We start from the raw sequence: 14,778 nt of genomic DNA, 5'->3' as shown, positions 1-14,778 counted from the left end.
GGGATTGCTGGATTTTTTTGTGTTTCTGGCACTTGGCCAGTTATGGGGAAACAGTGCAGTGCGCTGTGTTATTGCAACAAAACCGCTACTCCGAATAGCGGTTTACTTGTGCGGTGGAACTGGGAAATAAAACCGCTACTCAGAGTAGCGGTTCAGTCATCAAAACCGCTACTCGGAGTAGCGGTTTATGTGAATGAACCGCTACTCGGAGTAGCGGTTTATGTGAATGAACCGCTACTCCGAGTGGCGGTTTTGTTTAAATGAAACCGCTACTTGGAGTAGCGGTTTACCTGCGCTAAAACAAAAAAAAAACATTTTTTCGCGTGCCGTCCTACATGGACAGTACGAAGGAAATTTATTTATTTGGAGCACATTTTAGAAATTAATATTTTTTTGCATTATTCAATGAAAAAATTCCAATTTTTCATTGAAAAAACTTCCATATTTCTTTTGTTGAGGGAAATAGAGAAAAAGAAGGAGAAAAGAAAGTAAAAAAAAGGAAACATAGAAATTAGAAAAGAAGAAGTTTATAACCCTAAATCTCCAAATTCCAAATGCGTAGAATTTGTTAGGGAAATTCCATCTCTTTCTACTGATTACAGATTACATATTTTGAAAGAGTTTTATTTTCTATCTAAAAATTCGATCTCAAATTTCGTATTTCCAGCATCAGTTCGAGTTACTCCTGGAGGAAAGAAATTGAAGGTTTTTTTTCGACGATTCCAAAAAATTTAAGGTTTGTTTAGTAGTAATTTGACTATATATATTGTAAGTTATATGATGATCTAAAATTTGTAATTTTAATTTACAACTAAGTTGGCTTAAATAATAAAAATAATTTCAGATTTAGGGGGTTCAGTTGAAGCCACTGAACCCCCCTTGGATTCGCCACTGTGATCTTGGGTACATTGCTGATTGAGTGGCAGTGAAAAGAGTTGGATTCGAGTGCGGAAACCATGGAGAGTTTACAACAATTGGAGGCATTATGTGAGAGGCTGTACAATTCACAGGACTCAGCAGAAAGAGCTCATGCTGAGAATACTTTGAGATGTTTTTCGACGAATTCTGAGTATATTCCGCAATGCCAGTACATTTTAGACAATGCATCAACACCATATGCATTGATGCTCGCGAGTTCGAGTTTGTTGAAACAAGTTACAGATCATTCACTGTCGTTGCAGCTTCGCCTTGATATCAGTAAGTGCAGCTGACTGTGGTCTGGTTTTTGTTTGGTTTTGAAATCAATTTATTGTTGCGATCAGTTATTGATAGTAAATGAATGGAGATGGGATTGTGCGTGTTTATGGCTCTGAAACAAATGACATTCTAGTTGGGGAAATGGTGGAATTTGCCAGCAGTATGAAAGGGTCTCTATATCAGTTGGGCTACGTATCAGATCTTATAATAAAATTGGATGTAGGGTTAACTAAAGGCCAATGTAGGTGGAACCCTGTGGGACCCTAGCTCACTACCCATGTTTGGATGAACACTTCCTTTTTTCAATTATTGTGGATTTTGAAGAGCATAAGTTTTATTATTTTATATCGGTCTATCTACAAGGCGAGGTGCTCAAATGGATATAGTTAGTGTAGCAGTCAAGGACTTGAGGGAGTGATTATTGTAGAATTTGTTATGCTTGAATGATGGACAAAAGTTTTGAACATATATGATGAGAAAGCTGTAAGCATCATTAGTGTGCAAGCTTTTCAGCTTAAATTAGTGTCGAGTATCGACTAAAGCAAACATGTCATGACTCATGAGTACTGAGCTGCTTGCTTATTATGATGCCTATCCTTTTCTAATCAATGGCTGAATGGGAGTTACTTCTTTGCAATGGTATGATATAAGACTATACATCTAAGCTCACATAGGTGGGAGTCTCCTGAGAGGCATTAAGGTTGCTGTATGCTATGGGTTGGTGTTAAGAACTCATTTATCTCTAGTTGAACTACGTTTAGTGCCTTACAGTATTGTTGGATTATTAGTAGTATGCTACTGTTTAATGTTAAGAACACAAATCTCATCAGATGAAAAGCAAAGTTCCGTTCTTTAATGGAGTGGTGAATAAATTGTTTTTCTATCTCTTGCAATGTCATTTCAATTCATATATTGGCAGTGATGTATCAGATTTTTCTAATTTGAGCTGCTATGTTGAGTTTTATGGATTTCTCTATGTATAGTGAGTCTTATATATCTAACCTCAAATTCGAAATTCTGGTACCATCTTAGATTTCACACTGGCTGGTTTTAAGTATGTATCTGTTGCTGGCTGATGTTTTGCATTTGTTATGCTGGTTCTATACATTTGGTTAGTGGGCCCTCATACTTTTTGTCATTAAAAGTGATACCATAAGTACGGAGAGGTGCTGGATTTGGTAGTTGTTCTATGATATGTGCTCTAGTAATACAATAATCTCAAACTTCTCCTTTCAGCTAGGTGTTGCCTCTTTAAGCAGGATGATCCGCACCACAGGGAGGGCGGCTAACATTGGCATAATGATAATCTCTGCTATTTTTGAGTAAAACTTTCGTTCTCGACTGACCTCTTTTATATGTATCTATTTATGTGCAGGGAACTACCTGATAAATTATTTGGCTACAAGAGGGCCTGAATTACAGCATTTTGTGATACAGTCTTTGATTCAACTGCTGTGCCGACTCACAAAGTTTGGTTGGTTTGAAGATGATAGATTTCGAGAAGTGGTTAAAGAGTCAATGAGCTTTCTTAGCCAGGTGAATAAGATACATTGTTTCAAATAGACTATCATTCATCAAAGTTTGGTTGGTGTGATGATGATATATTATATTTTTTCAAATAGATTTCCGGATAAAAAAAGAATATGAAAATTTGATAAAAATAATATGTAGTAGTCATAAAAAGAACATTGAACTGGGACATCATTCTCCTAGGTGTAGGCTTTAAATTGCATGGATTAAGAGGGGGGGAGGGGGGGAGATGAGAAAAATAAACATGGAGAAAGAGAAGAGTAAGAGATATTTTTGATATTCCAATCGGTAATGAGTTTCTTGATCAAATTGGGAAGACTACTCACAAACTGAGGTTTTTTTATAAACAATGCAAACTTCGGATTATTATGGCAAGACCTTTAAACTTTGGATGTTTCTTGTCAGTTTTTTGCTTTATGAAATTGCTTTTTTGTTTTGTGTTTTTCTACTGTGAATTCTCTCTTTACTGTTTCAAAACCTCAATAAGTTGAAGTAAGATTGTGTGTGCATGTACGTCTTGACTTCTTTGGACACTGTAAGTGATGGGGTCCATATGAGTGGTTATCGTACCAGAGGTGAAATTTTGTAATTAACAACTTCCAGTCTTTGATGATAGCCCATAAGCAAGTCGCAATATGTGTGCTCATATAAGTTCATCATCTTAGTGAAGAGAAAAAAACATCAGTAAATTGTGTGTAAAATAATCATCTCATTGAAGATGAATGGGCATCTTCAAAATATCTTGACAGAAATAAGCTTTTCCAAGAATTTATTTTGTATGTGTGTGAATTGAATTGGCGTGGACCATTTAGCTATAAATGACCTTTACTTGGGCACAGATGAAGGGCATAGCTGAACATACAAATAGAAACTTAGAAAACAGTTTTTGCAGGCAATTCATACCCCATGATAGTTATAATTTGTCTTGTGACATTGCTCATTATACAATAATCCTGTTGGTGAAATTTGTGACAAGTTAAGCAACTGAAATTCTCCAAATAAAATACACGAGCATATAATGTTTGTTTGACAAGCCATAGTATGATGTGTTTGAACAAACACATCTTTTGTTGGATATAATCTCAGCAAGAACAAGATTATATAGATAGCTTTCGGACCTCAAATGAGGCTCTTCTGTCAATCTATTCTTTTGTAATGCTTGGTTTACCGAGATCTACTGCCCTTGATAATTTCTACTTATGCCAGTACCACCCTGGAATGATTATGAATAGTTATTTATTTGTTGACGGAGCCAACTTGTTCTTATTGTTGCAAGTATCCAACTTATAAGTAGTCCAAAAATGACCTTTGAGTATTGGTTAATGGCTAACACTGTGGTTAGAGATAATGCATAACTTACAATTTCCTGTTCCTTCTTATATGAAGAAAATGATTTGAAATCAAGCATTTATTAATGTGGGTGAATTCTTATTCTCATTCTTTTAAAATTGTCAGGCAACACCGCATCACTATGCAATTGGGTTGAAGATATTGAATCAGCTTGTTTCTGAGATGAACCAGGTTTGTCTTCTACAGTAATACTGTTTTAAGCATTTGTAACATAAACTTTTTTAGTTTGGTCTTGAATTGAAGAGGGGGAGGGGGAGGGGGGGGGGGAGGGGGGGGGGGAGACTAAGTATTGCATGAGTGATAATAGGCACACTGATTTTATATTATTAGCTTCTGAACGACTTGTGATTCTTCTGTTGTGTTCTCTGAGTTCATATTGTACTTTCTAATTCAATGATGAAAGCTTTTGCTTGAATAATATTTTAGATCTGCAAGACTGCAACTGCACTAAGGGAGTAGGTCTCTCCTGTCCAGACAAGCAAACATTTAGAACGCAAAAGAATAATGAATGCTCATATCTAATAGCTTTTTGGTTTGGAATTGATTTTTTCTACTTAGAGTTACCTTCTCTCCAAACCTTGTAAATGATCAAACTTTAGATAAAATTAAATGGCATTTGCTGACTGTGCATCTTAGGTGCTTGCTATACAAGTTTTTATGAAGTCTACGAGGAAATTTAACATATAAATCAAGCCAACCAGGAGACAGGAGTAGATGAGTCTATTAGCATGAATTTCGGACTGCTATATTACCTGCAAAGATATTTCTACTGAAAGAAATCACCTGAAGTTTACTGAAGATTTGATTTCCTTCGTATTAACCTTTTGCTTTGATCCCGGCTCTCTTTGTGCTCTGATTTGAGTGGTTTAAGCTCAACGTGCAAAAGCCACTGCGTTCCAAGAGAGGGGGGGGGGATATTTCTAGTTCGAAATCCCCCACTATATTAAGGGAGTTAAGGCTTGAATGGTTCTGTCGTGTTAAACAAAAGCATCCAAATGCTCCTGTCAGAAATGCGAGATCTTTCTAAGTGATTTTCAGAGAAGAAGAGACAGCAGCCGAAGAATTGGAAGACTATTGGACAATATATGACACAGTAGAACATATAGAATAGACGGCTGTTACTAGATATTGTGGTGCTCTAAGACTCATGTTGTTGACCTCAAGTGGGGGGCTCTCTTCAACCACAACTTAAAAAGAGCTGACAACCCTTTCCCATTATTCTTATTCTCCAAATGTTTTGCTGCTGCCTTCATTGTTGTAGTAGTTTCTGCTGTTGTTGGGGTTGTGGTGGTGGTGTTAATCGGTGTTATATTATTCTAAGTTTTCCTTGCAAACATTTTGGTATTAGTTGTAGGGGAATTATTCCCCCAAAAATGACTCCTTTTTTAATATCGGTGGCTATTTAAAAATGTTTTTAATAATTATTATAACTTTTCATTCCACTTACTTTTGATATTTGTACGAAGACCTAATTTTTACTGAAACATAAATAACGGCTTAATCTTTGATTGTTAGATTGTTTTCTATGCGGGGTTATAATGAAGCAAACCTCTTTAATGGTTTACAATGCCTAGGATAAGGTTGTGTACATTTGCATCTCCTTAGGGTCACTTTGCCGGGAGTCTTAACTCTTAAGGCTAGTTCTTGAGCATAGTGTAAAGATCAATCTGCTCATTTTGTGCATTGGAGAAGAAAGTCCTAGGAAGAGCCTAGGAGAAGGTCTTGGATATTTATCATTTGGGTCTGCAAATTTTCAGTTCAACAACTAATCATTACTTGCCGTGGAGCTCCTAAGATTTGATGGTATAATTATTAAGAGTGAATTGAGTCTGAGGGTTAAAAGGTTAAGAGTCTAAACTATATCTTTATTGATTAAAGTCACTAGAAAGTTGATGTGGTCAAGTATGAAGTTTGAGCAAAATCTCTGTGATAAATTTATCCTCTGATCTTTAGGCAAGATCCGACATCGATTGTTTTCTATTCTTAGTAATCCTTTTTAGCCAATATGTAATCCATTTTGGCTAAAATGTAGCCACTTTTCCTTGTCGGGCCAATCTTTCAAAAGGATTGCATTTCCAGGAAATATCATTACCATGTAATATCATAATAAAGGACTAGTTTTTTAGGAAAGGTTTACTATTCCGCTGACAGAAGTGTCATCATGTGAACTTTATTCTCTATATGTATTATATATGTATGTATATTTTCTCTTTCACTGCTTTTAGTTGAAGAAAAGATTTCTCAGAACTGCCTGCTTACATTCATGTTTATTTCTTTTAATTGTTAGCCTAATTCAGGGTTACCGTCCACACATCATCGGAGGGTGGCGTGCTCCTTCAGGGATCAATCACTGTTCCAAACATTCCAAATCTCTCTAACATCCTTGCAGCAACTTTCGAGTGATGGTAATATGTCAAATTATCTCGCTTCATTGTTTCCTTTATGTATTAACAGTATGGATGTACTACTGCTGAAATCCCTTTTTCATCTCGATATATTTCTTTACCATTAATGCTGATCTGTACTTTTCTCTTAACACAATGAATTTCTACGGTGCAATATGTAGTGGCAAGCAAGTTGCAAGAGCTGGCACTTTCACTTGCGCTTAAATGTTTATCTTTTGACTTTGTTGGTACGACAGTTGATGAGAGCTCAGAAGAGTTTGGTGCTGTCCAGGTTAGATATTTCTGTTTTGCTAAATATCATGTTATCATGCTTATTTGATGTTTGAATAAAGTCAATAGCTTTCATTGTCTACATTCTATAATGATGATAGACTCGTGGTGTTATTGCAGGTTCCTTCCTCTTGGAAATCCATACTTGAAGATCCTTCAACACTAAAAATATTTTTCGACTACTATGCTATTACACAGCCCCCAATCTCAAAGGAGGTTTATGATGCTTTTTTCATTTCTATATATTTTGCTTTAAGCTTTTCCTATGAAGGTTGTTTATAGAACTCTTTGGCTCCATGCTAAGGAGTATATTCTTTTTAGCTATTAATCTAACTGTGTGTGTACTATCACACATTTACACTACAATAACTTCGACTTGTAGGTTGGGGAGTTTCTTGTTATAATGGTCCTTGGATGTTTTTGACTCAAGTTGACAGCATTATGGACCGAAGATGTGCCTCATTAAGATTAGATTTTATGACATGTTCGTATGCCGCCATAGCATAATAAGAAAGGAAGACGGGCTGATAAGTTTGTTTGTTCACGTTAATAGTTCCACCAAAGGAGCCCACTTTTTTCCGTTTATCATCTTTTATAATATAGGAGATGTCTATTTTACCCCTTTATTACTCTAGACATGACAATCGTCTTCCTCTCTTTCCCTCTTCATTCGCATCACCACATTTTTGCCATCAACAGCAAGATTGAAGACTTCTTGTTTCTTAAATTCCTAGATTTTCATTAATCAATCTGTTTGTTAGATTTTAGTATTTGGGGGACATTGCTGTATTTTGAGAATTTTTTGTGTGTGGTTAGATTTAGATTAAGGTTTACATTTGTGGGGGTAATTTTTCCATTCCCATTTGTGAGTTCTTTCTCCCCTCACCCACTTCACCACAATCTTGTGTAATAGATATGATATGACAACAATTAGTTTGGGGTAGATTTTTTAAATTTACTAGATATACTCTTTTTTTTTTTTGCTAACTTAAGATTCGGGTTTATATTTGTGGGGATAATCGTACCATTCCCGTAATTAAGTGTCCAGTCATAGTGTAGTCGTTTAAAGGGGTGATGTTTGGCACATATGCGACATATCATAGAACAATTGAAGCAGAAAGATATCAGGTCAGCAAAGGGAAGGAAACAAGTATAGTGAGTTTTTTGGACAAAAATATGGAGGGTTTCCATGAGTTGGTAGTTTCTTTACTTTTTTTTTTCTATAGAACTTATTAGGTGAGATGGAAATAACATAGGGAGTTTTTTGCAAGTTTACCTAACTCTATTGATTCTAAGAATGGACTCTCTCAACATTAATTATCTTGTACTTCCTCCGTTCCAAAACAAATGTAACACTTTTCTACTTCATGTAAGAGTTTTTTGAGAGAAGTGTTACATTTATTTCGGAACGGAGGAAGTATAAAAAAAGGGTTCCTCTCCATGTCAGTATCAATGACTAATGAGTAACAGAAATGAAACTTCTTTTACTCTTTATACGATATACCCCCTTGATGATACTTTATGTCCAAAGGTTTAAATTTTGGAAATTGTCATTGATAACCTCGTGTTTTGGTTATTTAAAAGGGTAACTAAGAAAATTATTTGGTTGATGAAATGGCATTGTATTATAGTTTATTACTCTGACATTATTTTACCTTTTGAGGTTAATTAAGGATAATTAATTTCATTAGAGCATTACTAAAGAAAAATACAAAATTGTATAAAGTAATCAGAAAATCCAATTTAAATGGCCATGTATTGTATTAAATTTGCATGGTTATGTGCTATTTTTTTTTTATTTTGCAATTATGTGCTATTTTTTTGTGTGCAATTATGTGCTCTCGTGAAATTACTTAATATTTATAACTTTGACAACGGAAAATCCAACAATTCATCATTGATGATTTGATGTCATGTTGTAGAATAAACAATAATACAAGGCCGCTGCATGAAATAAATTATTTTTTTGGTTACTGAATATCAAATAGCCAAAACACAGGGTTGCAAATGAGAAATTTTCTTAAAATATCCGCAAAGGCGCAAAGTACTTGTTTTCTATTAGATAAGTTGCTTTTAAAGCGTAACTTCTGCAGTAAAAATGTAATCAAGCACATCGACCTAAGAAGAAATTTGTTTCCATAATGCTAATGGCTTACATGATTATGATGATTGATTTCTAGCTTTGTGCTGTAATGGTGTTTGGTCATGGATAAATAGTTTCACATGTTCATGAGTATTGTTAATTGATGCATGCTTCATTGCGTAAATAGGTTCAAATGTTCAGGTAATTTTTGTTTATGCATGCTTTTTAATTAGGTAAAACTTGAACTTGTGGTAACTAATTAACCATATATGTTTTTGTGGTCTCGTGGAAGCATTTCATAACTGATGCAAGAGAATGAATTACAACTGATGCGGTGTTTTGTCTATTGAAAATTTCTCATTAGTGGCATTCGACCTTGTATATTAGTGGCATCTACTGTATTTTTCTTTTGGGTCTGAGAGTATAGTTTTAATATATATTGGACAAAGCTATCATGATATGACCGCGTTCTATACATGGTAAATATATAAATTTTCAAATAACGTGTTGAATAAATCAAATAGGTAATTAAGTAGTTAACATCAACTAGCAAGCCCAACTTATTTGTGCAGACCCAATTAGAAGAAACATAAATGCGCGCTCTTCCCCATTTAATTATTAATTAACACAACCAATGTAAGGTTAGCCCAATGCGAAAGCCCCCTTCACGTTCCTCTCTTTATTGTGTTGTGTTGATTGATATTTTTGTCCTGCGATTTTTTGCCCTCCTTGTTTAGCTAATCTCTACACTCTGAGAGGGCCAAATTTGACAAAGAGCAGATGTAAAGGAAAAGGCACATGTTATTGCTACGAATCAGTGTTATTGGCTTCACTTAAAAGAAAGGAAATTAATCGAGAAAGGGAAAAATATGGCTATTTGTATGGTTTAGATAAGGAATTTCCCTTTTATGATGTTTGGTTCTAAAAAAAGGAAAAAGAAACATATATCACTCTAACCGTTCTTCTTCTCCTCCTTTTATCCTTCATCCTGGAAGCTAGAGCAACCACCATTATTGGCTTCACTTAAAAGAAAGGAAATTAATCGCGAAAGGGAAAAATATGGCTATTTGTATGGTTTAGATGAGGAATTTACACAACCAATATAAATTAGCCTAAATCAATTCCCTTTTATGATGTTTGGTTCTAGAAAAAGGAAAAAGAAACATATATCACTTTAACCATTCTTCTTCTCCTCCTTTTATCCTCCATTCTGTAAGCTAGAGCAACCACCATTCTCAAAGTTGATTCACACCATATTTTTTTTTGTTATTAGCTTTTCGAGGTCGGAGTCATATGGAGGCTCAAAATATGAAGCTTCAACTGTTGAATTAAAACTCTCCATTCCAACTAACGACCAAATTCTTTTTATATTTTTCGTGATTGATTTCTGAGTTAAGTTTGTTTAAGGATCTATTTCACCAAACTCACTTTCTTTTGGTACACTCACCCTCTCTCTAATTTGGAATATGATGTTAGCAAAATGTTGAGGTTAAAGGGTGACACATGGTTTTGGGAGGGTGAAGAGGTGGAATTAGGGGCGTAAATGAGATAAATTGCGAGCTACTCGAGATCAATTCAATTAAAACATTGGCAAAGCTCGACTCAAGTGAGCTCAAATTGAAGTCAGAGCTCGACTCAAGATGTTGGCGAATCGGATTGAGCAACTCGAAACTCGACTGGAGTGAAAAACTCTAATACCAAATATTAAGTACCATCAGAAACAAATTGCCTGAATCCAACCTATCATCTACCATAGGGGTGCTAAGAAGACGAGACACTTGTGTGCTACTCGAGATCGACTTGGTCAAAGCTGAGCTCGAGTGAGTGTGACTCAACTCGATTATCGAGCTCGACTCGAAATGGTAGCTTGTCGAGTCGAGCTACCCCGAACTCGAACTCTACTCCCTTTATTTAACCCCTTGTTTGAAGGGTTTGGAGAGGCGGTGGTCTGTTTGGCTGTAGTGAGAGTGTCACGATTGGCTGGTGTGACGTTGGGTAGAGAGGAGATGTAGTGGACTGATAGATGGTGATGGGAGGGTGAATTTGGTGGTTTGGTTACACATCGCAGTGGTGTGGTTAAATGGGTGGCCGGATGTGGTAGTCTGGTGGGGAATGGGAGTGTGGTGGGTGGGACTTGAAAGTGGGCTCAAGCTGGTGGTGACCAGTGATGATGCTGATATACGATTTTCTTGTTGGAGCCTCAAATCTGGAAGGGGAACTCGAGTCCTGGGGGGTGGAGGGGAATTTGGAAGCAAGGGTTTGGATAATTTTATTTTGAGAAATCAATGAAAGGGAACAAAGAAAGGATGAGGAGCTAGCTCATGTGGTAGAGCACTCCCCTCTGATCCTTGAGGTCAGGGGTTCGATCCTTACCCCCAACATTATGTTGGGGTATTTCCTTTGCATGCTTTGCATGCTTTACCAGCCAATGTGCTGGTAGTTCCTACAAGGCTAGTAGCCTTGGTAGGGGTTAGCTCTTGGGCTGACTTAATTTCCCAATCAAAAAAAAAATAAAAAAAAAATGAAAGGGAACAAAGAGGAATGAAAAAAACAATAACAATGGGGAGTGAGTAGAACCATTGCTTTTCCCTTTCTTGATTATCCCAAACCAAAGGCCCCTGATACTTTGGCAAGGACATAGAATTTGTATGTGGCGTTCTTTAATGAGATTTTTGAAAAATGAAAATATTCTTAATTTGTGACTTTGTGGTGCTGTTTGATTCGCCAAACATCCTATTTTTAATTCCATAGTATCCTGTACCTTTTGATTTATAAAAAAGTCTCTTTCTTCTTAGTCCTGCTTTTGTTTATTGATAGTGGCCTTATATATGATTGAACATTAATCATCTTTGTTTTATCAGTTATGTATACGATTCTATTGCAGAGACCAGTTTTTTTAACCGTTCTGTCTTTTTTTTGTTCTCAGGCTCTTGAATGCTTAGTACGTTTGGCTTCAGTAAGGCGCTCTGTTTTTTCAGACAATATAAGGTCCAAATATTTGGCCCATTTAATGACAGGAACCAAAGAAATATTACAGAGTGGACACGGTACTCTTTACTTTTTCATTTTTTTACTATTTTTTTTAACTCATGAAAAGTTAAACGAAAGTTAATTACTAATTTTATTCGTATTTCAAAGTGTTACAACCTGCAAAAATGGGTGTCTATAATATTTGTCTTATGAAATGAAAATTTAAGTTTTTTAAATTAGGAAAAACTGTTATAACATGGTTTTCTTTTCACTCGTATGATAGCATTTGTATTGCATTGCTTCCTCAAGACATAACCATGGAATAAAAACTCGGCCATTCTACAGAGCGAAAAAGGGTGGTTAGGTAAACGTGATTCCCAACTTTAGAGATCAGTTAGTAGACAGGAAAATATTACCATATAGGGATGGAGTAAATAATCTAACACATCACATGATGGAAAAAGGAGCAAGTACTTTAAGACGAAGGGAGTTGTGCATAACCAGATAATGACTTATTTTTAAATTTATTCTTGAATTAGATGCAGCTTCTTTTCATTTTAAGATAGAGAGGACAAATACTTCATATAAAAGCTTAAGCCAGATGTGAGCATGGAGAAAATTCCAAAAGGCTGCTAAAGGCACTAATAAAGCGAGGATGGTGGAAGCAGAGGAGAGGACCCTTTTCATATGCTCTTCACATCTTTTTTCTGTCTCTGCTATGCACAGTGCACCCATTCTCAGTTCTCTCGTTTTTATGTTACCCGTTGTGCGATCTCACTCTGAGAACATCCATTTTATGATGAGGGGAAACCTGAAAAGTTTTTTGTTACCCGATGTACAATTTGCGCTGCGAATATCCATTTTATGATGAGGGGAAACCTGACAAGTTTTTTGTTACCCGATGTACAATCTCGCTCTGGGAACATCCATTTTGGTATGAGGGGAAACCTGTCAAATTTAAGTTTTTAAACTGTTAAGAGTTGTTTCTTACTTCGATTGTCTTGATGAGAGTAGTTAGATGAAAATTTTTGTCAAATATTTTTTTTTAAAATGCTAAATCTGCACCCAAAAGAAAAAGAAAAATGAAATTGAAAATCCACATCCGAGTTTAATTTTTCAGCAATGTAGTATCTTTGCCTTATACAAAGGAATGCTAAGGGGAAACAAGAATTCAAGCTCTGCAACTATCATGCAGCAATTTCTATGCAAAATCAAAGATTGTTGAGTGCTGCTGAAAATTTAACACTTGAATCCAGCTATACAATATTCTCAAGAAAAAACATTGAAGTCTTGATGTTGTGGGAAAGCTCTACCATCAAAAATAGTTTTTTTCCTTCCAAATGCACGAAAATTTGCCAAGGAGACCATCTTCCACACTTCAGCAACCCAGCCTTTCTTCCACCTACTTCCGTGTAGGCCGTTCAGCATGGATATAACTTGCAGACCATAGTGTTTTACGATATTGGTGATGTATTTAGAATTATAAAATACGGAGCCTGTTGTGGCTTTGTTAGATTTACTGTGTACTCTCTCATGAATGGAATTTGGCAATCTTATCACACCATTTCGTCTCTTGCGGATGTCTTTGGGGCTTTTCTTGTATTCAGTGTGTTTTTTTTTCCTGCTTTTGTACAATCTGGAACTCGTTGGGAATTCCAGTCTTCTCACTCTTCTGCCTTTTCCTGTTCCCACTGATGTTGCTGTTTCTCTTAAGAAGAGAAAATCTGACCGATGTTGCTGTTTCTTTTACGAAGAAGAAAACTTACTAATGTTGCTGCAAGCCAAATCGGTACCAAGACCCTGTTGCTAAGAATAGCAGCCCATTGCTAATAATTTCAAGCACCACTGTCCTTTAAGTAAAATTAAACCTCAAGTCTTTTGATATTCAAGTTGAATTTTTATGTGTATGGTAAAGCTGGCGTCTTTTTGCTGTACTTTGAGTTAATCTACTACAAATTGAATGTTTTAGATGTTTCTGGTTTATTGTGTGTTACACTTTGTTTGGTATTTTTTTAGTAAAGGGAAAAGAAAGGAAGTGAAAGGAAAAGAAGAGAAGAAGGTAGTTCTAGTTTCCAATGTTTGATATAATTGGTGGATTTGAGAGGAATCACATGTTTGGTTGTCACTTGTAAACGAAAGGAAAGAAAGGAAATAAAGAAAACATAGGTAAAAGCTTGTTAGCTTTCTCTCCTGTCAAATTTCTCCGATTTTGGGAGGAAAGGAAAGCAAGGATTTAAGAGTATTCTTTTCCTTCCACTTCCTCTCCTTTCCAATTAAACCCCTCTTATTTTCTTTTACCAAACATGAAAAAGTTTGTTTTTACTTTTTCTTTCCTTTCTTTTCCATCCAAATCCTTCCTACCAAACAAAGTCTTAGTTGGGTGAAGGGAAATGGGCCGGGGGGGGGGGGGGCTCCCAACTTCGATGTGAACTGGTGACTCTTCTCATATGCTTATGCCATTGTGGGGTTTTGGAGGAATGTCAAGTGCATGCTCATTGTGGGTTTGATTTTGAAATTATTTCTCAAAGTAACCATATCTGTCTTATTCATGATGTAAGGTCTGTCATGTCAGTTATTGATTTTTAATTAATTTATAGCAGTTTTGAGTTTTTAATATTTGTCTTAACGATGTTTGAAGAGCATAACTGTGGTAGTCATCTTTTTTTTTTTCTCCCTCTTTTTCCTTCCATGTTCTAAGGAACTTTCTATGTGTTAAAACAGGTCTTGCTCAGCATGATAACTACCACGAGTTTTGTCGTCTTCTTGGTCGTTTTAGAGTGAATTATCAGGTAAGCATTGTCAATTCAATTGCATATATTCTCATGGATATAGTATGCATTGAGACCCTTCTAAATTGTGGAACTTAGTGATTGACCGTAGTCCCTCGCTTGTGACTTTATTATTATTATTATTTTTTTTTGCTAGAGATACTGTAAATTATTTGGCTATAATGTGGAAGTTAATTTAAGAAAA

At 35.8% G+C, this 14,778-nt stretch overlaps 1 protein-coding gene across 2 annotated transcripts in view; it reads left to right on the top strand.

Annotated features, from left to right (window-relative positions):
• The first annotated feature begins 478 nt into the window (after positions 1 to 478).
• Positions 479 to 14,778, top strand: part of LOC104907423 (uncharacterized) — a 50,637-nt gene continuing 36,337 nt past the window's right edge. For both annotated transcript variants that reach the window (XM_010696354.3, XM_010696353.3), the window contains exons 1-9: positions 479 to 736; positions 845 to 1,197; positions 2,573 to 2,733; positions 4,183 to 4,248; positions 6,365 to 6,482; positions 6,644 to 6,753; positions 6,873 to 6,968; positions 11,762 to 11,882; positions 14,527 to 14,594. In XM_010696354.3, coding sequence (XP_010694656.2) covers positions 957 to 1,197; positions 2,573 to 2,733; positions 4,183 to 4,248; positions 6,365 to 6,482; positions 6,644 to 6,753; positions 6,873 to 6,968; positions 11,762 to 11,882; positions 14,527 to 14,594 — 981 coding nt within the window. In that variant the 5' untranslated portion in view covers positions 479 to 736; positions 845 to 956. The remainder of the gene's footprint in view (positions 737 to 844; positions 1,198 to 2,572; positions 2,734 to 4,182; positions 4,249 to 6,364; positions 6,483 to 6,643; positions 6,754 to 6,872; positions 6,969 to 11,761; positions 11,883 to 14,526; positions 14,595 to 14,778) is intronic.

Source organism: Beta vulgaris, chromosome 4 (genome assembly GCF_026745355.1).
Source record: "Beta vulgaris subsp. vulgaris cultivar EL10 chromosome 4, EL10.2, whole genome shotgun sequence".
Taxonomy (NCBI): Eukaryota; Viridiplantae; Streptophyta; class Magnoliopsida; order Caryophyllales; family Amaranthaceae; genus Beta; species Beta vulgaris.
Note: the sequence above shows the minus strand (reverse complement) of the source record. Positions and strands in the feature narration are given on the sequence as shown.